General features: G+C 44.1%; 1 protein-coding gene and 1 long non-coding RNA gene across 2 annotated transcripts; one reads left to right on the plus strand and one right to left on the minus strand.

Moving 5' to 3' along the window:
• Positions 1 to 1,108: 1,108 nt before the first annotated feature.
• On the plus strand, positions 1,109 to 15,587 carry pde1a (phosphodiesterase 1A, calmodulin-dependent; the record flags this gene model as incomplete). Its single annotated transcript, XM_080785944.1, has 16 exons — positions 1,109 to 1,203; positions 2,066 to 2,092; positions 2,970 to 3,086; positions 3,501 to 3,683; positions 4,501 to 4,567; positions 5,115 to 5,231; positions 5,423 to 5,563; positions 7,566 to 7,666; positions 8,641 to 8,766; positions 8,904 to 9,008; positions 9,880 to 10,000; positions 11,967 to 12,048; positions 13,782 to 13,902; positions 14,451 to 14,632; positions 14,826 to 14,996; positions 15,559 to 15,587. 16 exons carry the CDS (start codon positions 1,109 to 1,111, stop codon positions 15,585 to 15,587), a joined length of 1,785 nt encoding a protein of 594 aa, XP_080642070.1.
• Positions 15,588 to 22,171: 6,584 nt separating this feature from the next.
• Positions 22,172 to 23,190, minus strand: LOC308331122. The gene is made up of 3 exons (XR_013965551.1): positions 22,944 to 23,190; positions 22,638 to 22,721; positions 22,172 to 22,202 (listed from the first exon to the last, which is right to left on the minus strand). It is a non-coding gene; the product is annotated as an uncharacterized lncRNA (long non-coding RNA).
• Between the last annotated feature and the right edge of the window lie 2,420 nt (positions 23,191 to 25,610).

The following is a 25,610-nucleotide window of genomic DNA, read 5'->3' on the forward strand; positions in this document are numbered from 1 at the left end:
ACTGCAGGTTTTTGGAATCAATCTGACGGAGATTCTTTTGTTCACACCATCCCACCTGCAAGTATCAAACTTGCAGTTTTTGTTCTTATTTATTGTTGTTCATTTATTTGGAGCCCAAGCAGCTAGAGAGAGGTCTGTTCTGCTGTGTTTGGAGCCCAAGCAGCTAGAGAGAGGTCTGTGCTGCTGTGTTTGGAGCCCAAGCAGCTAGAGAGAGGTCTGTGCTGCTGTGTTTGGAGCCCAAGCAGCTAGAGAGAGGTCTGTGCTGCTGTGTTTGGAGCCCAAGCAGCTAGAGAGACGTCTGTGCTGCTGTGTTTGGAGCCCAAGCAGCTAGAGAGAGGTCTGTTCTGCTGTGTTTGGAGCCAAGCAGAGACAGGTCTGTCTGTGCTGCTGTGTTTGGACAAGCCAGGTACACTGTGCATCTTGCTTCTTCCTCTAAAACCAACCGAGCAGGACTTTATACTTCAACACGTTTGACTCCACAGCAAAGCATTGTGGGTATATATACTGTATATCAGTGAGTGCAGCGACACGCCACATGGGCCTCAGCTGAACGGAACCCTCTTCAATCAGATGTCTGCTCAAATCAACAGCATGGAGGAGGTAAAGCTTCAATTATGACACGAAAACTAAAAGAAAATAGAGCAGATGTACACGCTCTCAGCACAGCACAAAGTGACACACTGTGAACTTGTAGATCTGCCATTTTTTTAGGAATAGCCAACGTAATCGCAATAATTTTTCGAAGGATTGTCACAATCGTTTTTAGAAAGAAAAATCATGATTTAATCCGTTATAACATAGCAGGAATACTCGATCCACAAGCTTGTCCATCGTCTATTGTTTAAATCAGTATGCTGTGTCATTGTCCATAGTAGCCTACACAGTATGTGATTGTCTGTGGTGGTGACATTTCCTAGTATATATACGTTTTATCTTATTCTTATCTGTGTCATAATCTGATCTTTGCAAGTTTGTGTTCACTTAACCTAAAACATAAATGTATTTTTCATCCACATGTTCCAATGTGCAATGCCTTAAAAACATAATAACAATCATGCAATTGTGTCAATTTCTGTGTAATAATAAATAATCTAAATGAAAACACTTGATGCTGGTGATCCAGGCCAGCATGGAGGCGGATGCACTGGGCTTCCAGCAACAACACCACAACCAAGACAGAGTCTGGGTCCGACTCAGGGGAATGTGAGTGTACACACACACACACACACAAATGCTTACCATTGACTAGCTTTTTTCACAGATGTGTTCATAAAGGTAATACATAATCAATTTGTTCTAATCCAACTCCCTTGCTTAGCGCACAGCCGCGGACAGACGAAGCTGACGCCCGACGTCATTCTGGCTTTTTAGACAGCTGGTGGATGGAAAAGAAGCTCCACCCTTGCGGCTGACTGACGCGGAGGAGAGCGTTTCCGGGAATCTGTCCGTCGCGTCAGTCAGCCGCGGAGGTGGAGCTTCTTTTCCATCCACCAGCTGTCTATAAAGCCGGAATGACGTCGGGCGTCAGCTTTGTCTGTCCGCGTCTGTGAGCTAAGGTTGCGCTGTGTGTGTGTGTGTGTGTGTGTGTGTGTGTGTGTGTGTGTGTGTGTGTGTGTGTGTGTGTGTGTGTGTGTGTGTGTGTGTGTGCGCACAGGAACGTGGCTGCATGCGTCTAATCTATTACAATTCTATTTCACTCTGTCCGTCTTTACGTACTGTATAGGGCTAAACCACAGCTGTCCACCAGAGAGTGTGTGAGTGTAGGTGGCTCCTCAAAGTTTCTCCGGCACTGGCAGCAGTTGCCATAGTAACATCAGCAACGAGAGAGAGAGAGAAGGGATGGGGACAGACAGACAGACAGACAGACACAGAGAGAGAGAGAGAGAGACTACTGGTCATTGTGATGTCAGTACACACAGATACTAAACAGAACTACCATTGACTACTATTGAATCATTTGAAAAACAAATGTTGGATGTATAACCTTTTAGTTTTGACACATTCCTCTATTCCAAATTTACATATTGTATTTATGTCTTTTGATCTGGTGTCTGTACTCTTACAGGCAGAAGTACAAATGTACATCACAGAGGTAAGACACACACAAACACACACACACACACACACACACACACACACACACACACACACACACACACACGGACACAGGTTGCCAAGTTGAACACATACAGATGCAGCAGGGAATTGCATGGAATCTACGTGTGCAGAGTGGTGATCTCTTTCGTAGTAGAGATATCGATAATGGGGTTTGTATTTAACTCTGACAGCCCTCTGACAATTGTTTTCCTCGTCATCATCATGCATTTAAGGTTCCAGGGCTCTCTGACCTAGATTGCCAACGGTAGAGACAGAATATCCCTCAGTCACTGAGTTTTAACACATTGCCGATCATTAAAGTTCACCAGGGAAGATGGTGAAATATCATAACTACCGCCCGGTGAAGCGCATATCTATCCTTCCTCGTGGCTACAACACAGTGATGAACATGAGCCAACGGTGTCCCTTTTGACGCATTTGGATTGCTTGATTTGCCACGGCAGTGTGTGGGTGCGGCCTGCAGCACACAGGTGGCATCATTCCAACCTGATAGAGCAGTGGACCTTTTCATGTCAAGGACCCCCAAATTGACACTAATTAGCCCGCGGACCCCATTTGAAGAGATATGCCCCCATAAGAGAAGATTTTTAAGGCTCTAGCAGTGATTCTCAACCCGTATTAATTTCAAGTTTGACATGCATTAGTCTATGGACCCCACATTTAATGCCATTTTAAACTTTGGGACCCCAATTTATATTGTACAACAAATGTTAATTTAACTGAGAGTGTACAAAGGTCGCAGTTAATTATGGAATCGTGCATTTCCTGTATTGGTCGGGCACCATATACTGTATGGTGCCCAACTGCCCATGTCTCGTGACATGTATTCACGTTGTTTGTTGTGCACACAGTTTGAGATGTCTGCTGCATCAGATGGAGCAGGGAGCACAGATCGACCAATCAGAGCTGAGGACAATCATGAGACAGGCTGTCAGTGTCCTGGACGAAGTTTACACTGAAGAAACCAAGTGGGTATTTATTTTGATCATACATCCATCGACCATCCATCCAGAGTTATACGTTTATTTTGATCATACTGTACATCCATCGACCATCCATCCAGAGTTCATTGTGACCGAAGGTCGCAGATAACTATGAAAGTTCCATACATGGGCATCCCCAATCCCTGTTATGCCCATATATGGAGATCCTTGACTGTGATCAATATTAAGCCAATGGAATGCCAATATATGATCATATTGTGACAGTTTCACGCAAAGGTCACAGTTAACTATGGAATCATGCATTTCCCGTCAGTCAGTGAGTGTATCACTCAAAATCCCCATACATGGGGAAAGCCCCATATATCCATCCATCCATCCATCTTGTTTGTTTGTTTGTTGATTGGTTGTCTGGGTTGGTTTCCGTCCCGCCCCCACCAGGCGTCTATTGGACACAGAGGATGAACTCAGCGACCTGGAGGTGGAGTCTGTTCCGGGCGAAGTACGCGATTGGCTGGCCTCGACCTTCACCAGGAAGATGGGCGTGGTCACGAGTCAGCCAGAGGAGAAGCCCAGGTTCCGCAGTATCGTCCACGCAGTGCAGGCTGGGATATTTGTGGAGAGGTATGGAACCACGCCCCCAGAGCGGCTGGCCAATGTTGAAGCCATACTGGTCAAAGCTGGTACTGCAGGCGGATGAAATACATGCACGAGCAAGAGAGCATGCAGTAATCCTGGTCTCTAAAACTGCCTCTCCCTGGCCAGCCGAGGCGCCTGATGGAGGGGAAAGGAACTGGTTGGAATAACGTGGTCCTTCCATGTCCAACCGAGGAAACTCCCCACAGGTGAAAAGAAGCAGCTTGGACTCCTCATGCATTGAAGGAAGCATGAGGTCAGTCCGTTGCTCTCCCCAGGTTGGCAGAGGGAGTGTAGAGCCCAGGATTACGTTGGGTTAGAGAGAGAGGGAGAGAGCCGCTGGGTCTTTGCTTTGTGAACGTGTGAGGTGACATGACAGATGCCACAAGAGCAGTGCGAGGGGTACACACATAGGAGCCAACCAATCATATCGACGCTCGAGGTGTGTGTGTGTGTGTGTGTGTGTGTGTGTGTGTGTGTGTGTGTGTGTGTGTGTGTGTGTGTGTGTGTGTGTGTGTGTGTGTGTGTGTGTGTGTGTGTGTGTGCATGCGTTAATAGTTGTTAATAGAATGGCCTCAGTTTTTCTGCTGGAGGTAATGATACATGAAATCAACTGACAGTCTCCCTGGGAACGAAAGAGAGAGACAGAGAGAGAGGAGAGGACAAGCTATGTTCTTTAGGTGCAAATCTATTTGATATTTCTCTGTCCGCTAATGTACTGTGTGTGTGCGCGTGTCTGCGTTTGTGCATGCATGTGCTTGTGCGTGCCTGTGCGTGTGTGTGTGTGCTTGCGTGTTGTGTGTAGAATGTACAGAAGGACATCCAACATGGCTGGCCTGGCGTACCCCCCCGCTGCTCTCACAGCACTGAAGGTAGGTTTCCGAATGTACCTCAACCATAAGAAAGGTTAGATTGCTCACCCGCACTGCTGGCCAATGGAGAGCGACGTCGCTACGTGGCGGCCATCTTACTGGGGTGCAGCATAACATTCTATGGGGCATGTAGTTTTTAAATAACCATAACTTGCTCAATTTCCAACCGAATTGGAAGCATACTTGTATGCTTTTATATAAAAAATAACATGAAGCAGATATTAAGCATCCTGAATCATAGCCTAGAAACCCTCCCGAGAGCCGACGCAGGGAAGCTGGAAGTAGCCTCCCTAAAAACACTGGGACCAACGCTCCGCACGTCTCAAACTCTTCTCCCTTCTGGCTCCAAAACTATGGAATGCACTTCCCATTGCAATCAGCATTGATGACCCCTGACCCCTGTATTGACTTATTGATGACCCCTGGGTGAAGCATTGTGATACATTGATGTGTGGAATTGGTTGTTTGTCTGCGTCCTCATGTTGTGTGATTGGTTGCTTATCTGCGTCCTCATGATGTGTGATTGGTTGCTTGTCTGCGTCCTCAGGAGGTGGACCAGTGGTCCTTTGACGTGTTCAGCTTCCATGAAGCCAGCGGAGAACACGCCCTCAAGTTTGTGCTGCACGACCTCCTGACCCGATATGACCTCATCAACCGCTTCAGGGTAGGTGGATGTATTTGGTGCAATTAAAGATGGAGTTTCCCCCCTAAAACATAGAGGAAGACTTTTTTCAAAAGACTGTAGGCTACAGAAAGTGTTAAAATTATGTTTTTATGTGGCCACACCCACCACCCACCAGTTCATAAGGTATACCTTGTTTGTGTGTGTGTGTGTGTCTGTGCGTGCATGCGTAGATCCCGGTCCAGGCTCTGGTTCTGTGGGTGGAACAGCTGGAGTGTGGCTACAGCAAACACGGGAACCCCTACCACAACGTGATCCATGCTGCGGACGTCACGCAGACCGTGCACTGTTTAATGCTGAGCACAGGCCTTATGGTAGGTGTCAGGAAGCACAGGCCTTATGGTAGGTGTCAGGAAGCACAGGCCTTATGGTAGGTGTCAGGAAGCACGGGCCTTATGGTAGGTGTCAGGAAGCACAGGCCTTATGGTAGGTGTCAGGAAGCACGGGCCTTATGGTAGGTGTCAGGAAGCACAGGCCTTATGGTAGGTGTCAGGAAGCACAGGCCTTATGGTAGGTGTCAGGAAGCACAGGCCTTATGGTAGGTGTCAGGAAGCACAGGCCTTATGGTAGGTGTCAGGAAGCACAGGCCTTATGGTAGGTGTCAGGAAGCACAGGCCTTATGGTAGGTGTCAGGAAGCACAGGCCTTATGGTAGGTGTCAGGAAGCACGGGCCTTATGGTAGGTGTCAGGAAGCACGGGCCTTATGGTAGGTGTCAGGACGCACATGCCTTATGGTAGGTGTCAGGAAGCACGGGCCTTATGGTAGGTGTCAGGAAGCACGGGCCTTATGGTAGGTGTCAGGAAGGGAACCATACACGGTTGAGAGAAATATCAACAATATGATCATTTGAAATAGCTGACCACTAACCTCCCTCATTAACCCAAAAAAGCCGTAAAAAAGTATATTGTACAGAGAAGGTGGGGTCCTGAGAGGATTCCCACCCTGGAGAATAGACTTTCAACAACACAAAACAGGGTAGTAGTTTTGTTTATTTTTACTGAAGTCAGGAGCCCACACACGGCAGTGGCATTTTCTGTCAATGTGCAGCAGAGGAGCGCAAAAGTCAGAACATAAAATTGTTCGGCATGAGGAGACCCATACTGTATGTAACCGATCTACAAGCTCACACATCGGCTGTTTCTTTACAATGTACAATACAGGCATTTAGCAGACGCACTTAATCCAGAGCGACGTACAGTAAGCAAGAACAACACATGGTAATACAAAAAATACATAAAAGCAAAGAATCATAAGTAAGATAAGAACCTAAAATCCGCCTAAAAGACTATATAAGTTATGTTAGCCGATCTACAAGCTCACACATCCGCTGTTTCTTTGTAATGGATGCATATTATAGGCTTTAAGTGCCGTTGTCACCATCACCATTTTACTTGACGATTCGTTACATATTGCGATTAAGAAATTATACTTATTGCACGAGGGAGGGCGCTTGTAACACCAACTACACCAGTGTTTGTTACCCACTCTCTGACTACATGACATCTTTAGAGAGTCCTGTATGAGTTCTCTGGTGACGTTTGAGATTACTGCTCGTGCTGAACCGTTTCTCACACTGGTTACAGTTGTCACCTGTGTAGGGCTTCTCTCCTGTATGGTGATATTCCTGTCTCTGGTGATATTTGAGATGACTGCTCTGACTGAAGCTTATCACACATTGTTCACAGGCATAGGGCTTCTGTCCTGTGTGAGTTATCTGGTGACCTTTGAGATGACTGCTCATGCTCTGCTATTTCTGCTGTAGATATGTTTGAGTTGGACAGGAAAGACATCTGGGATGGAGAATGAGGAGAGAGGAAAAACATAAATAAAATGTTTTAAAATAACATGCAAGCTGTGTTGTATTATTATTACCAACTGATAATGTTCTACATTCTGGACGGCAGCATCAACTGACAGGCAGAGATTGGCTGTCGTAACATTCCTGGCCTGCTTGAGTGATGACTGCAGGGATCTGTCTCTCTCTCCCTCACTCTCGCATACACACGCGCAAACACACACACACACACACACACCTCCATATATGGTCACGCCTCGTGTCATCATGCCTCCATAATATATGGTCACGCCTTGTACAACCCTGTACACTCAAGACACGCTCCATATATGGCCAGTACAGAATTAATTCCATATGTTGATCTGATCCCCCATGCCAAAGTGCTAGCACTCGCCCAGCAGTCTGCCGTCACCCAGGCGGAGGCGGGTGTCTTGCTGGTGTTAATACTCTAAGTAAAAGTTTGTTTGTGTGTGTGTGTGTGTGTGTGTGTGTGTGTGTGTGTGTTTGTGTGTGTGTTCAGCATTGGTTCAGTGAGCTGGAGATCCTGGCCATGGTGTTAGCAGCAGCCATCCATGACTTTGAACACACTGGAACCACCAATAACTTCCACATTCAGACCAGGTGACGCGCACGCACAGATACACATACACCACGCACGCACGCACACACGCACACACACAGACACTTTAACACTTTATCTATGTCCACACAGAGGAAATTGCATACAAGGACAAATAGTTCAGGTGCAGCAAAGTAACATCAACAAAATCAAGGCATACTCACTCCTCAGTCACGATACAACAAGCATGTCATGTCACCCAGCATTCCATGGGCACAAGTAGTGTAGGCATCCTAAATTCGAAACCCCCTCCAACAACCAGTCTATGTATGGGTATCTCCCAGGGTAGACCACCAGAGGAAACAATTTCCCAGTCCAATCGTGTATAGTCCCATCGGCCCAAAGTCCACCCAGTGTTTTTCCCGACAGCGGACAGACACTGCTAGAAGGCCAGGTCCAACGCCTCTCTTCCCGGTAGCTGCTCATGGGAAGGGTCACCAGGCAGCACCGGCTGTCGGTATACTCCATTGGTGAGCACTGCAGTGCCTTGTTGTATGCAAGCTTGCGATGGTGTTGAAGCACACAGTTGGGTTGCAAATGCATCTTAAATCTGCAGTGCACCCACTATATTAACGGTGGTAGTTACAACGGAGCAGTTTAACGTCATGCTCAGGACACAATTTATGTATGTCCACATACAAGGAATGCATATACAGGCACACAAATATTTTGACGTAACTTTAGGCCAAGCCCCGAAATACTGAAGTATGTGTGTGTCAAAGAATGGTTCGAGCTACTGTACAGCAGGCTACTTAGCAGGTCACACAATGGACCACTGATATAGCCTCACGTAGCGATACTAATATCACTGCGTGGATATTAGTCTCGTCCCTCTCAGAATTAGATTTCTTTTCTCGCAATGTCCTGCCCCATATTTGCATACTGGGGCGAACACACTAACAGCATTACAACACCAAAACACTAAATGACTCAATACTACTAGTGTGTGTGATTGGTTGGTTCTCCTGTCTGTCAGGTCAGAGGTGGCCATTCTCTACAACGATAGGTCAGTTCTGGAGAACCACCATGTTAGTGCCGCCTACAGGCTGATGGCAGAAGAGGACATGAATATTCTGATCAACCTCAACAAGGATGATTGGAGGTAACGCACGCACACACACATCCCTGTTACGTTAACATGGCCACGATACGATAACTAGGCCTATACTTTTTCCTCCATATGGATGGATGCTAACATTTGTGTGATGTGTGCGATGTGTGCGTGTGCGTTGTTCTCAGGGAGCTGAGGGCTCTGGTCATAGAGATGGTGATGTCCACAGACATGTCCTGTCACTTCCAGCAGATCAAGTCCATGAAGAGCACTCTGGCACAGAGCGGGTCAGTGTGCACCCTAACACTCTCAGCAAACAAAATGGTAGGAGACAGTGCACACCAAGAGTAGGGAGGTGCTGACCACGGGAGACAAACTTTATAACAGAAAGGAGAGGTCGCACAACTCGTAGTGCAGATGCCAACGTTTCGACAAGCTAGTTACCTTCTTCAGGGTAAAACGAAACCCTAACACTCTGGCACAGAGCCATGGGTCAGTGTTAACCCCTAACACTCTGGCACAGAGCCATGGGTCATTAACCCCTAACACTCTGGCACAGAGCCATGGGTCAGTGTTAACCCCTAACACTCTGGCACAGAGCCATGGGTCAGTGTTAACCCCTAACACTCTGGCACAGAGTCATGGGTCAGTGTTAACCCCTAACACTCTGGCACAGAGTCATGGGTCAGTGTTAACCCCTAACACTCTGGCACAGAGCCATGGGTCAGTGTTAACCCCTAACACTCTGGCACAGAGCCATGGGTCATTAACCCCTAACACTCTGGCACAGAGTCATGGGTCAGGGGTTAGGTTTTTTTTTTAAATAATAATAATAATAGCCGCCAACCCACCACCAAAAGTATTTTGTTCCGGGGACTCCGCAGACCCCACAACGCTGGGTTGAAGATGCAGAGGTCAAGACAGCGACGTATCACGGCCACAAAGCACATGCAGGCGTGACCGGCGCTTCCACGTACTCCGTATACTCCATCCGGTCTATGAGTTGCCCACCTGAACTGGCGCACAGAGTTGGGCTTTCCAAATAGGTGGGCGTGGAATTCTCCCAAATGTAATAATAGATGTTCTGTTTTTGAATAGCCAATCAAATGTGCTATAGCTAAAATGAAATCTAAAATAAATGACGTCTGTCTGTCTTTCTACCAGGGTTGATAAAGCCAAGGTGCTGTCGTTGCTGCTGCATGCGGCGGACATCAGCCACCCCGCCAAGTCCTGGACACTCCACTACCGCTGGACCCACAGCCTGATGGAGGAGTTCTTTAGACAGGTGCCACACATTGATTGATTGATTGATTGATTGATTGATTATGACCCATTTGTGGGTCACAGACAAATTTTTAGAGGTCACGAAAAATCCCATTTTCTTTTCATATACACGGATTATTCTTTTTCAATGTGAAATAATTGTATACATTATAAATAATCACACCCATGTGAAGTGAGGAGCACTCTTATCATCGTACATCAGCATTTTCATGGCAAATTTACAATTTTTATCCGGCGTGGCAAAGCAGGAGGGGGGGTGGGCCTCTGTATAATATGTTGCCTAGGGCCTCAAAAGGCCTAGAACCGGCACTACCGTAGGACCACTACCAGTTGACCTGTAGTAAGTCTCATGGTCGGGGGGTAGGACCAAGTCTCATGGGTTTTGGGATTTGTTTATAAACATTTTGGTATTTGTTTATAAACATTTGTGATTTGTTTATAAACATTTGTGATTTGTTTATAAACATTTGTGATTTGTTTATAAACATTTTGTGATTTGTTTATAAACATTTGGGATTTGTAAGTCTCATGGGGGGGGTAGGACCACTACCAGTTGGCCTGTAGTAAGTCTCATGGGGGGGTAGGACCACTACCAGTTGGCCTGTAGTAAGTCTCATGGTCGGGGGGGGGTAGGACCAAGGGATTTGTTTATAAACATTTTGGTATTTGTTTATAAACATTTGTGATTTGTTTATAAACATTTGTGATTTGTTTATAAACATTTGTGATTTGTTTATAAACATTTTGCGATTTGTTTATAAACATTTGGGATTTGTTTACAAACATTTGGGATTTGTTTATAAACATTTGGGATTTGTAAGTCTCATGGGGGGGGTAGGACCACTACCAGTTGACCTGCAGTAAGTCTCATGGTCGGGGGGGTAGGACCAAGTCTCATGGGTTTTGGGATTTGTTTATAAACATTTTGGTATTTGTTTATAAACATTTGGGATTTGTTTATAAACATTTGTGATTTGTTTATAAACATTTTGGGATTTGTTTATAAACATTTGGGATTTGTTTACAAACATTTGGGATTTGTAAGTCTCATGGGGGGGGGTAGGACCACTACTACTGGCCACATGAGGCCCCCACCTAGCTTCTTAATTTTGATCTCAAAGTGCACCAGATTGAAGCATTTTCATGGCAAATTTACAATTTTTATCCGGCGTGGCAAAGCAGGAGGGGGGGGGGGCTCTGTATAATATGTTGCCTAGGGCCTCAAAAGGCCTAGAACCGGCACTGCCTTGAAACACCTACAACTGACTGACACCACATCCCAATCTGTATTTTTTTTTGTCTATATAAGTGGACGAGCAAAAATGTACGTCATGTGTCTGAGCAAATAGACGTGTTATGTCAGGATGATGATAAGAGCGCCCCTCGTGTTTATGTTTAGTGATAGAGAAAAATCCCATACGCCCACAATGGACTTTTTTTCCACTGGATCATTCTCACATGCCTGGAGAAGTTCGCAGCTCCATTTATTTTCTTTCGTTTTTTAGGAATATTTCAAACATAATATGGACATTTTTCACAGATTTTGCCACCCTATCATTTGCCCCCCATGATATTTATTTTTCGGTTTGTGTCTCGTCAGAGGTATAATAAAACATGTGAAAAGGATATTTGTTGTGTTCCGGCACTTCCTTCTTTCAACTTGTATTGTAACTGTATTTTTGAGCCTTGCACCTAAAAGAATATACTCTTCTAATTTGTAGTGTTGCGGGTTGTCTGCCTCTGCAGTCTTTGTTCCTCTTTTCTTTTTTCCTCGTGAAAAGTCATGATGATATATTAAAGAAGAGTACATGAAGTTGCCATGTATTGCTGTACTTCAATATAATTTTGATGAGAAATAGTTTATGATTCCATAAACAATATTTCTCATCAAAAGAAAAATCAATCAATCAATCAGTTGTGTGACTGAGTGAAGCGTTTTATAAACCGATGATTGTGTTGTTTTCCAGGGCGATAAGGAGGTGGAGCTTGGACTTCCATTCTCTCCGCTCTGCGACCGCAAAGCCACCATGATTGCCCAATCACAGATAGGTAAGAACCACCATCGGCCAATCAAAGATATGTAAGAACTTCCATCGGCCAGTCGCACATCAGCCTCGTTCCCAGCCTTACTCATCTGTGAAGAGAAACGCCTGGTCACGAGTCGACCTGAGGCAGAGAGAAAAGCCTGGTCACGACCTAAGGCAGAGAGAAAAGCCTGGTCACAACCTAAGGCAGAAAGTGCCTAGCCGGAAGTGTCGGGCCGGAACATCCGTCAGATGTATTTCGACCAATCACAACACAGCCTACTTGTGTGCAACGCGTAAGTTGGCACTCGACAGAGTGCAGTTCTAGTTACTTGTTACTTGCGCAAGCAGAGCGTGCAAGTAATAGTTTTCGTCCAGTGCTTCGATGCGTATGTCGCCGTTTGATGTGTATGCGCCGTGCCAGCGTATGACTACTTGTGCTTGATATGGCAGTGGTGTCAGATTACATACATGTATACATAGGGGCATTACCTTTAATCCTCCCGACACAAAAATATATTGTCATTATGTCACCATCGAAAACCAATTACGGTTGATTTTGGGGTTGATGAAGGCTGTAAATAGCCGATCTACAAGCTGCGATGTGTTGTGAGCTTGTAGATCTGCTATTTTCATTTTTGTATTTAGTTTTCGTCAGTAAAAAAAGGGTATAGTCTTCAGTTTTAGGCATACTTGATGCTGACATTGGAGCTGCGAGCGGCTATAGCCGTGCACTGTGCGTGTGTGCAGGGAGTAAGAGGAGAGGGCTCAGAGGCTCCTGTGTTGAGGGGTCAGGAAGTCAGATGAGATGTCCGTTTTCACCGTACTGGTTTTTGACTACCACTTAATCGTAACTGAAAGATCACAGGACCTGAACGTAAAGGAGGGCGGAAGTATTCCACAAATGTAGTCGAGGATCCTTTAGGATTTTAACAATTCCGGTTCCCTTCAATGACTCCAAATGGTTCCAAATGGACCCTTTAGCTGAATTCCAAATACCCCAAAATCTCGGCCACTCGCTCACTCACTCTCTGTCACTCCAGCATGGCGGTGTTACGGCGAAATTGGTGATCTGCTGAAATATGTGACAATCGTATAGACATCACATTAACGTCAGTGTACTGTCCGAACGTAAATCATTGTGGTTTGTTTATTAGCAGGGTTCAACCTAGCTGTATTTTAGGGCAAGTCCACAAGATGGTCAGCAATTTCACCGAATCACCATAATAACGTCATGCTGGAGTGACAGTAGGGATGCTCCCGGTCTGATTAGATTTTGAGCATCTCTGATACCGATTTTCACCGATGCCATATCACAATAGTACAATATCCCAAATCACGGAATATATCCAGTCTAATATGATATGGATATAAATTGTCTTTTGGCCCGATTTCAGATCACCCGATCTGATCGGGACAGCCCTAAGTGTGAGTGAGACAGTGGGGTGTCTTTAGAGGTCTGTAACTCTGCGAGTGTACAATTGTAAGGGTCCATTTGGTTCCGTTTGTACACTCTCAGAGTTATGGTGGTCCTTGAAGTAGTTTGAGAACCATCAGCATTATTGCAATTGTATACTATAGCAGACGTGAAGTCCACAACATGCCAGCTCTGACAGTGTGATGGAAAAAAAAATCTGGTTCCTCGATGTTGGACCCGCTTCCTCGGATTCTACTGGTTCCGTATCTCGACCCTAGTCGAGACGAATTATAAACTATTTATTGAAACAATGTTACATAATTCTGTCTGCCTATCTGCAGGGTTCATAGACTTCATAGTGGAGCCAACCTTCAGCGTTTTGGTGGACACGACAGAGAAGGTGATTTTACCTCTGGTAGAGGAGGAGAGGAGAGCACGGGAGACTGGCCAGAGGATAGCCAGGTAAATACTGCTGTAGTTACACCACTGTACCACCAGGGGATCACTGGAGACTAGACAGAGGATTGCCAGGTAAATACAGCTGTAGTTACACCACTGTACCACCAGGGGAGCACTGGAGACTAGACATTGGATAGCCAGGTAAATACAGCTGTAGTTACACCACTGTACCACCAGGGGATCACTGGAGACTAGACAGAGGATAGCCAGGTAAATTGGTAACATACTACTGTAGTTACACTACTGTTGACCCGATCTTCGCTCCAGACGGCCTTTGGCTCGTGCACTCGTGTTGATCCATTGGTCCAGTCTGACAGGAAGTACTTAGTAGTATTTGTACCACCTCTCTCCATTGGTCCAATCTGACAGGAAGTACTTATAATCATTTTCAATTTACGCATTTAGCAGACACTCTTAATCCAGAGCGATTTACAGTACGCAAGAATAAGAACTTATAGTAGTATTTGTAGGCCTATACCGCTTCTCTCCATTGATCCAGTCTGACAGGAAGTACTTAGTAGTATTTGTACCGCCTCTCTCCATTGGTCCAGTCTGACAGGAAGTGGTTCTGTCACCGTGGAGTCGGTGCAGAGACACAGTGGTCGCCATGGGAACGGCGAGGACGGACAGACGAACTTCGCTCTGTCGTCGGTGGACCTGGAAGCTCTGCGGCTGCAGTTCACCTCCGTTATCAACAGCAACAAAGACACCTGGAGGGAACTGGCTGAACAAGGTGTGAGCACACACACACACACACACACACAAACAAATTCAAGCCAATGGGCTTTATTGGCATGAGAAAACATACGATTAAATTGCCAAAGCAAGTGGCACAATACAATAACACACATTGTGTGTGTGTGTGTGTGTGTGTGTGTGTGCGTGTGCGTGTGCGTGCATGTGTCTGCACGCGTCCACACATGAAGAAACCGTCAATAAGGAGAGAGGACCGTCCCCAAACAGAGCAGAGGAGGCGGACTCCAAAGACCAATCAAATGCCTCTCCCATCTTCAGCAGCGCTGACAGACAGGGAGCCAGCAAATCACGGAGTGCCTCCCCCGATGAACCCGCCCCTCCTGATCAGCTGACTTTGAACGGTGGGAACTTTAACCAACAGCACGACACTTTATAATAGTGATTAAATTATATCTTATAACTTGATGACCAGCAGTCGTTCCCTATGGAGACACGAGGGATACTCTTCCATAGTGAACCACTGCTGGTCATCAAATAGCTTATGAATGCATTTTCTTTTAATAAAATAAATGGATATCCATGAGTATTCGATAGTATTACAAAACAAAATGTAACAGCAAGGTTCCCAGTTCGATCCCTGTGGGCTCCCCCAGTGTTAGTATCGAAGTGTCCTTGAGCAAGACGCTGAACCCCTATTTGATCCAGATGTGCAGGTTGGTGCCTTGCATGGTTTCCTCCACCATCGATGTATGAATGTGTGTATGAATGAGTGAATAACATTCATCCATGTAATGCACAAAGCGGCAAGCGCCAAATAAATGCACCATTTACGAGTAAAATCTTATCATGTTTAGTCGACTTAAACAAGACTAGTCCTTGAAATGAAAGAATCACTGGTTTAAATAATATATTGAATTGTTGCATACCGTATGTCACCTGTTGTCATGGTTACTATCATTGCAGGAGAGGAAGAAGAAGAGGACGTGATGTAGAACGCCACGACATTGCAGTGACGCCGACAACACGCAGTGGACTGTAACTCTATCAATACAACACCTGCTGCCAGTGGACTGTAACTGTATCTATCAATACATCACCTGCTGCCAGTGGACTGTAACTATCTATCAATACATCACCTGCTGCCAGTGGACTGTAACTATCTATCAATACATCACCTGCTGCCAGTGGACTGTAACTATCTATCAATACATCACCTGCTGCCAGTGGACTCTAACTGTATCTACTGTATCAATACATCACCTGCTGCCAGTAGACTGTAACTGTATCTACTGTATCAATACATCACCTGCTGCCAGTGGACAGTAATGTTCCACTTCCTTCTCTTGCTCAAACCACACCAATGGGTCGAGAGACACAACAAAGCGGTTTTAGCGTTCGTTCCTTGCTGTGTGAAACAGTATGTCCTGTTGCACGTGGGCGCATGGTGACGCATGTCGTCGCCAAGTCGACCCATGTGAATCAATTGGTTCAATTCAATGGTTACTCGCAACCGTTTGGTTGCAAGGAGTTCCGAGTTGCATGGCGACCCATTGCTGTGGTTTGGGCCTTACACAGTGGATCTCAACCTGGGGGCCTGGGGCAGGACCTCCTATCCTTGGGCGGGCACCAAACATGCCCTCGTCTGTAGTCAAAAATGTTTACAGGATAATTCCGGAGTAGTGCCTTAATCTGTCATTATATCCAATAATGAGTGGTAGAGGTGAAACATTACATAACATCCAGAGCGCACGCAGCTCTGACCGTGCACGCCGGGTCTTAGGCTAAATTGCTTATTTTGATGGCTCTGAATTATTATTATTATTTTTCTACTCATCTGTCTTTCATATTGACCAGTAATGACAAGTTGTTGCACAGTGTTTCGTAACAAGGTGATTGAACCTAAGACCCAGAAGGCATGCTCTGAGCTGAAAATCCACTGGTTGTTGGATATAATAATATCATTCAGATCATGCTAAGAAAAGGGCTGGTCCGGAATTCTCCTTTAACCCATATGGTTGATACTGGTGTCTTTTCTGTTGTCTGTTACGTGGGGAAAGCTTTTCAACCTATGTCTTCATATAATTGCTCCTACTATTGCGTATGGTAAAAGGGTATACCATATTTCTTCTACGCTGTGTCTCATGTACTGTAGGAGGGCTGTGGACACTTCATACCAGAAACCTGCATACCAGTGGCATCACATTATTACGCAGGGTTTTTGAGGGGTGTTAGCCTGGCTTTTGAAATTATGCCATATATGGCAGCCAAGTGGACTTTGGGGTTACAATGTTTGTTTAGAGAACATAAAGTGTTTGTCAGCCAAGTCTATGGACTTAAATGTTTGTTTAGGGCACTAAATGACGATGTGAGACATCATATGGCCGATATAAATACAGTCAGTGCCCCTCTCCAGTCTCCACTGAGCATTTTTCAGGCTATTAGACGTCTAAAATACGTCTAAATGACAGTCTAAAATGGGTTATAATAGCCGACTATTTATTGCTCAGTGGGTCACTTCACACGAGTGTGATTTTTATTAACACGATCGAGAACTATGGCATTACAGTACATCATGCTCACTTTCCAGGAATAGAAAGCCTGACGTTTCTATTAGCTTGGATTCCCCATCGATGATGTCACTGGTAAGTGGGTTTCTGAACTGTCCTGCAGACGCAGTTGACAAAAATCTATATTATAATGAGTATTAATGAGGACCAATTACACGAAGATAGGTTGAAAATGGCTGAAGTCGTCCTTTAAGTATTCAATGCAAATACACTGTGGAGGGCATTCATCAAACGTGTGAAGTTAAGTATATCTACTTTTGTACGCTAGACATTTATCACTTCCTCCACTGGTGATGTCACGGTAAATGCAGTGCGGGTGCTGTGAGGGGTTCGAACCTGGAACCTTTGGGTTCCAAGACAGCTCTACCTCCTGAGCCACTGCCGCCCGATGCCATCACTCTGGGTAGTTTCATTCTGCCTCCTGTAAGGACACTTTCTCAAGTAACATTAGCCTCATAGCATAATTGCCAAAGTCATATTTTTAAGGTGTTCAGAAAATAAGTAGTAAAACAAATCACTATCTGCCTATCATCTAGTTGACTTGGGCAGTCATAAGGGGAAAAAAATAATTATTCCTAATCACGTTTACCTGCCTTTATTTACTTACTGCCAATGCTTGGAATATCATCAAAAATCTTTTAGATTTTGGAATGTACAGTAACAAGCATTCTGATAGGCTGAGGACATATAATGTAACAGCTACTAACAAGCATTCTGATAGGCTGAAGACATTGTAGGCGTAGGCAATCCAGGCACAATGAAGCAACGGTGTTAGGGGAGTAGAAATGTCAATTTGGCCAAAACATGACTTAAGCTATGCTTATGCTATGAGGATAACGATCATTTCCATAAAATTCTAAGACAAAAAAATATAGTTGTTTAGATATTATGGACCAGTATTTAAAGTTGTTCCGCTATCTGTCGTCCAACCTGAGGTAAAGATCTGTACTCCACGCTACTTTAGGATCTTAAATCATTAAACAATGATTCAGAATCGTAAAATCAGTGGTTTTCATTTCAAAGTAGAGGGCCCCCAGGCAAAATGTGTTCACATAGCATCAAAATCTGTTTAACCACTCCAATAACGGCTATTTGAAAATTGCACCTCACAACTGTGTTGTGAGCCTGCAGATCTGCCATTTTCAAAAATAATTGTTGAAGAAAATGAAACACTAGGAATATGTCTGAACACAAATGTGGTCGTATGGGGTTCCCTGGAACAACATGTTGGGGGTCCGTGCACAAAGATGTATAGTCTGTCCAGTGGAAGCCTCATATGCACAAAACTTCTTACTTTTTGGGAAGGAAATACAAAAGCACAAGCATCAACAGTAGCAGATCTACAAGCTCAGAACGCGACGCTTCACGTTTTTAGCATGTTGATACTACTAATTTTGATACTTGATCACGTAGGGTGTTAAATTATGACAATTAATATTGCACCCACAACATTCATTTGGGGGTCCTTGACATGCAAATGTTTTAGAACCACTGATAAAAATGCCATAAGAGATTATTTAATAGCACATGTAATACACACACACACACACACACTGTGTGCTCCTGAAGCTGGTGATAAATGATGCTGTGTAAACAATGATTTTATGTTGTATATACTGTATGTAAAACAAAGTACGCTGTTTTGTTAGTGCCATCAGTCGGACATTGTCTCCTTGTGTATGAGGACGTTACTGTATGTTGGACCAATAAACTTACTCCAACAAGAACACAAATCTCTCTTATATACCAGTAAGTCAGTAAGACACTCTTTTTTGTCAAATATGTTTTTATTGAACAGATTATAAATTATTATTAACATGATATGAAATACTTTTTTTTATGAAACAAAATGAAAGAAAAAATAAGACAAAAAAGAGAAAGAAATCCCTTAACCCTCCCACCCAACGACGTCGAGTCTGTGGGGGCTATGGGGCTGTAGCCCCCATGAAGAATTAAATAGCCCCTTTTAGCCCCCATGAAGATTTTCGTGGACATTTTATATTAACGTTACAGATTTTCTGGGAATTATTGACCCTCTGTGACTGTCACAAAATTCCGAAAATGTGAACCTCTCCGCCGGCAGTTCAGAGGTGTTAAAAGTACTCAAATGCTAATCAGGTTTCTTTTGTTTTCACCTAGCCAGGTATTATATGCCTACAGTACAGTGCCCATAGGCGGCGGGTGTGTAAGGCTAAGGGAAGGCTTAGCCTTCCCAAAAATTATGCTGGGTATTTTTTTTTATATATATAATATATGTGCGCAGCATTATATAGAAGGCTATTGTGTGTGTAGTGTGTGTGTGTGTGTGTGTTGTTGCTGCTCCCTGGTGATCGGGTAGGTAGGCTATACAGCAACTGGCCTAATCAGCATATGATTGGCTACTATTGGTATGTCTGTAAACCTCGTCCGCTTCCAGTCGCTTTGTAGCAAACAGTAGCGCGCGCTGGTTTGTTGTGGGAAACAGCAAAACCCAAAATGTATTTTCCAAGGCAAAGATAAAGTAATTCAGAAGAAGAAGCTGTGACTCGGCTGTCAGAACTCAGCACCACCACCAGTGCCCGCACGGTTCACAGTTCACACCACTGCAGCAACACTGACACGTTCAGCGGAGTGACTGCTGTCTCTGTGCCGTCTGTGAAGAGCCATGAGCCGCGACTCCCGGGAGGGGCAGCAACACCGCCGGGTAATCTACACAGACTATAGTGAGACTAAACACACTGACTCGAGAAAAGACCCATATCGTCCAAAATAGGCTAATCAGTCGTTGTCTGTGTATAGGCTAATTAATTGGTAAAAGTATGCTAAATAACTCATTTTTAGACCATTTGGGAAATAAATAAATCTGCGGCGGCGGGATCTAAGGGTAATGGACACATAACGGACACCCGGGTATAAATGCAATCATTTATTAACAAGAAAATAATGAATATTTACAGATATATGGCATCATGCATAAATTACAATCAACATAAAACATATTACTTTTATTACAATTTTTTTTGACTATGGCGTCTTCTCTCGTGTATCATCAGATGTCCGGCTCCATGCTCGCCTCTCCTTGGAGGCCAGTTGGGTCAAAACAAAGTATATCACATTGTGACAGCTGTAGTGAGTCTACAGTCCACCTGCCTGCTGGCAATATAGCCTGGTTGTGATATGTAGATGTGATTGATATTTTTGTTTGTTTGTTTTTTTAAGTCATTCTATAACACAAAGTAATTGAATTTATTTTATGTATTAATTGTATTTTATATATTACTATGTTATTACTAATTTTATGTATAACTATATTACTAATTGTATTTATTTGATGTATTACTATGTTATTACTAATTTTACTTCATGCATTACAAATTGTATTTGTTTTATGTATTACTGTTATTACTAATTTTATTTTTTATGCATTTATTTATTTTATGTATTACTGTTATTACTAATTTTATGCATTACTATATTGATAATTTAATTTATTTTATGTATTATTGTCTATATTACTAATTATATTTATTTTATCCATTACTATGCTATTACTAATTTTATTTTATGTATTACTAATTTTATTTACTATTTTAATTTACATTTATTTTACCATTTTAATTTACTATAATCTATTTTTTTATCGTTCGTTTTATCCATTTATTTACATTATGATCTAGTTATTTATATTGGTTTATTATTTTATTGTTTATTATTTTCAAAGAGCCCTGATTGATCACATCTACATATCACCACTACCAGTCAGGATCTGAGTGACTCAGAACCCTGGTGACCTCCAGATGGAGCCACACAGGAGACCAGCAACGTCCTAAAGAAAAGAAAGAAATGCTCATTACTACTTTGTTCATAAAACAATATTGATTGAAATATTTATTAACAGTTTGCAGAATTACAGTACATGTCAAGCACAAACTCAATACAAAGACTGTTAACTGCAAGTGGACGACCCAATTAAGCATTACACTTGTTTACAAGAGGGTCCACCATGTTCAATTCTTCAAAACATTTAGAGACGTACAAATAAGACACTTCTATATAGTCAAAGAACAGAACAGGAATTCATCATAAAGGAGGTAAAAAGGGAAAATAAACGTATACAGTGAGGGGAAAAAGGGAGTCACATGTCTTAATGACTGTTGGTAGGGCGTTCCACATTTTGGTGGCATAGGAGTGAAAATAATTTAGTCCCTTGTTTGTGCCGAATCTGGGTTGTACATGGTTCGTTGCACTCCCTCTGGTGTTGTGGGTGTGGACTTCGTTAACATAAAGGAAGTATCTAGACAGGTACATGGGTATCTTGGTGGTGTATCGAATCTTGTGGACCAGACCCATTGCAAGATGCTGTACTCTGTCGTCGACCCTAAGCCATTCCAGCCTGTCAAAGTGGGCAGGAGTGAGGTAGGTTCGGGGGGTGAGGCCAAGTAGGAGCCTGACCAGTTTGTTTTGGGAGGTCTGGAGCCTAGTTTTAAGGGCCTTTGAGGTGCTGTGGTACATGCATAGTCAAAGAAACCTTGTACGAGGGCTCCTGTTAAGGTCTTCAAGGTGTTTTTGTTGACCAGTGAGGAGATCCTGTAAAGGAATCTTGTTCTTTGGTTGACTTTTTTGATTACGTTGGTGGCCATTTTATCACCGGAAAGATTAGCCTCCAGGATGGAACCTAGGTAGGTAATTTCATCTTTACGTGTGATAACATTGTCACCAACTCTAACCAAGAAGCCATTTGCCTTGCTGAGATTACTATTAGATCCAAAGAGAATGGATTCAGTTTTTCCCAGGTGTAAAGATAGTTTGTTATCAGCGAGCCATGTGCAGATTCTACCGAGTTCAGAGCTGAGGGCCTTTTCAACCTGCAGTTTGTTCCTGTCCGAGACTAGCAGTGCCGAGTCATCTGCGAACAGGAACAAGTTGCAGTCACAAGCTGATGTCATGTCATGATCATAGTGTGTGCGTGTGTTGTATAGTTACCTTGCTGTGATGTAACTCCAAAGGTGATCAGAAATAGTTGCTAGAAACGTGCTCTTCACCGGCATGATGATCTTGTTCCTAAAAAAAGTCTATAGTCAACCCTAACTGATTACAGAACATGATATAAAAAAACACAACTAGAAGGATTTAGGCCTGTCACAATTACCTAATCGCCAAGTATTTGAGATACTTTTTTAGAGATTAGTCATAATCGTCTCCATGTTGAAAATGTTCATATATTGTCAAACATTTTAAAGAAATAATGGAAGCAACCGATCTACAAGCTCTAAACGTGTCACTTTGTAATTTTCTTCTCTTTTAGTGTATAAAGTTGTTGAATTATGCCATGTGCTGCTTTTTGTTTACAAAGCCTACAAAAGCCAAAGTTTTATTTAGAATGTTATGACGCAATTAAATTGTTACTAGTAATTTATTTGAGAAACAATTAAATCGGCCATTATAAAACCTCAAATTCCGACAGGCCTAAACGGGTTCCAGTGATGTCTACCGAACCTTCCAGCTCCATCCGAGCCTCCCAGAAGTCCTCAGCGGAAACAGGAAAGCTTCGGATCTCGGGCATCGGCTGAGATCTCCATTCTAACAAAGAACGAAAGACAGACAGACAGACACACACGCACCCCAAATTAGCTTTGCTGTGTGTGTGGGTGTGGGTCCTGTCACAACATACACATGCACTTACAGTAACGTTTAAGAATAGGGATTGACCGATTATCGGCAACGGACGATTATTGGCTTTTTACTATAAAGCCTATAAAAAAGCCCCAACCCTAAAGCGGTTCGTACTGTCGAGTTCCTCACCGAAGCGGTTCGTATATGTTGAGTTCCTCTCCGAAGTCCTCCAGCGTCTACCCAGATCTCCGTCCTCTGTCCTCCCATCCATCCAGGCCCAGGTCCGAAGTCCTCCAGCGTCTACCCAGATCTCCGTCCTCTGTCCTCCCATCCATCCAGGCCCAGGTCCGAAGTCCTCCAGCGTCTACCCAGATCTCCGTCCTCCCATCCATCCATGGACAGACCTGCAGATCTCTAGAGGCTCCAGCTGCGTCTGCCATTTCCATCCTGAGAGAGAAAGAAGAAAGCATTAGCTCTACAAGCTCACAACACGTTGCAACGCGGTGTGAGCTTGTAGATCTGCTATTTTTGCTGAACGCTCCCTCAGAATAGGGATGCTGGGGTTGAAGTGGTAGTGTCATTAAGACTTTGATTAGCTTGGAAGGCTGACAGACATTCAACCACAGTGCCACTAGGAGGCATCAACACATGTACAGTCCTCAACCTTTTGTCATTTTTTATTCAAGTGCTTCTAAAAGCAGATGAGATATTGACTCTCAAACTATTGTGCAGAGTCATTTAGATTTATCATAAAATATTTAAAACATTTGGATGACTGTAGTAAATGATGCCATTCTTCGTGCCATAACAGTACAAAAGCAGTTATCCATCCTCAGAAACAAGCCATAACTATTCCTACTCACAGCTCATCAGAGTCCTCTGAGGAAGCCCCGGGGGGGGGGGGCTTTGGAACGGATCTCTGTCCGGGAACATCAGCTCGTCTATCGATATCTCCATTCTAACAAAGAAAGAAAAGAAAAAAAACACCAAATTAGCTTTGCTCTGTGTGTGCATGTGTGTGTGTGTGTGTGCGTGTACCCTGTCCAGCAGTGGCGTTCCAGCGACGTCTACCCAGATCTCCGTCCTCCCACCCTCCATGGACAGACCTGCAGATCTCTAGAGGCTTCAGCTGCGTCTGCCATTTCCATCCTGAGAGAGAAAGAAGAAAGCATTAGCTCTACAAGCTCACAACACGTTGCAACGCGGTGTGAGCTTGTAGATCTGCTATTTTTTGCTGAACGCTCCCCCCAGAATAGGGATGCTGGGGTTTTAAGACTTTGATTAGCTTGGAAGGCTGACAGACATTCAACCACAGTGCCACTAGGAGGCATCAACACATGTACAGTCCTCAACATCTTTTGTCATTTTTTATTCAAGTGCTTCTAAAAACAGATGAGATATTGACTCTCAAACTATTGTGCAGAGTCATTTAGATTTATCATAAAATATTTAAAACATTTGGATGACTGTAGTAAATAGTGCCACTAGGAGGAATCATACTGCCATGCTATACTTCGTACCATAACAGTACAACAGATATCCATCCCAACAAGAAATATTCCTACTCACAGCTCATCAGAAGTCCTCCAGGAGGGACGCTTTGGAACGGATCTGTCCTTCCACGACGTCTACCACGACCCATCCACCCTAAGAAAGAAAGAACGAAAGATTAATTTAAGTGACCAAGAGCCAGATATGGGTACATTGTGTCCTTTCACATCATACACAAAATGTATAGAGAACATTTAAAACAGAAGCCGACCATACCACTCGCAGTAATGGAAAAGTCTAAGTGGTTTCTTACTTTGAGCCGCCTTCAGAGCCCCCCCATGCAGATTCATCCATGGACAGCGAGAACTGCAGATGTCCACCTGTAGGGGCTCCGGTTGAGCCTCGCAGCATCTGGAATGAATACATGGTGGTTATAGTCTATGAATGGCTTTGCACATCGTTGCTGCTGCCAATAGGAATTTGTGATGTCTGTGTGGCGACAATTGCTGGGTCTGTCTGTTTTTTTATAATACATACAATTTATATAGCACTTGTCAAGGTACCCAAAGTTGCTTCACAAAACAGTAAAAACAAATTTATTTGAAAATAAACTAGTAACTGCTGTTCAACACTAACAGCTACATCCACGACCTCCCTGCAACAACATCAGTGAAGTATGGCTATGCAGACGACCCGATTACTGTGTCCCAGTCTGGAGCCGTAGCTCTCATGTCAAGAAGCTGGATGCTGCCCTCAACACCGGATGGGCCACCCCAAACAAACTGCCTGCCTGTTCTCGCTGGAATCACTCCAACAGAGGTCAGACGAGAAGCAGCCACGCTGGCCCTCACTGAGAAGGCACAGCTGAGTGAATCCCAGCCATCTCCTCCACAAGGTAGTCAGAGACACCACAGCACACATGCCTCAAGTCACGGTGCCGTTTGCCACAACACACACACACACCAAGTCACGGCGACCTTTGCCACAGCACACGTGCCTCAAGTCACTGTGCCCCTTTGCCACACAGGCCCAGGAACTGCTCCACACAACACCAGCCGACACCTCCAAGGCATCCTGGGTGAAGGCAAGACAGAGGGACCAGTGGAATACATTGAGGACCCCAAATATGTTCTTTGCCAGCACCTCCACTGCAAGGAGTGGACAACCCTCAAAGCAGAAGTGGGACATCTCGGACAGTGCCCACTGTGAATGCGAGGATCCACTACAGACTGTGGAACACGTAATGACCATTTGCCCCAAATACCGGCCACCGAATGGTGATCGTGGCTTAGGTGACCTAGACAATGACACATTGTACTGGCTTGCTGCAACAGAGCTGAAGTTCTATGGACATACGGCAGAAGA

Source organism: Protomyctophum bolini, assembly GCF_963924005.1.
Source record: "Protomyctophum bolini genome assembly, chromosome: 16".
Lineage (NCBI taxonomy): Eukaryota > Metazoa > Chordata > Actinopteri > Myctophiformes > Myctophidae > Protomyctophum > Protomyctophum bolini.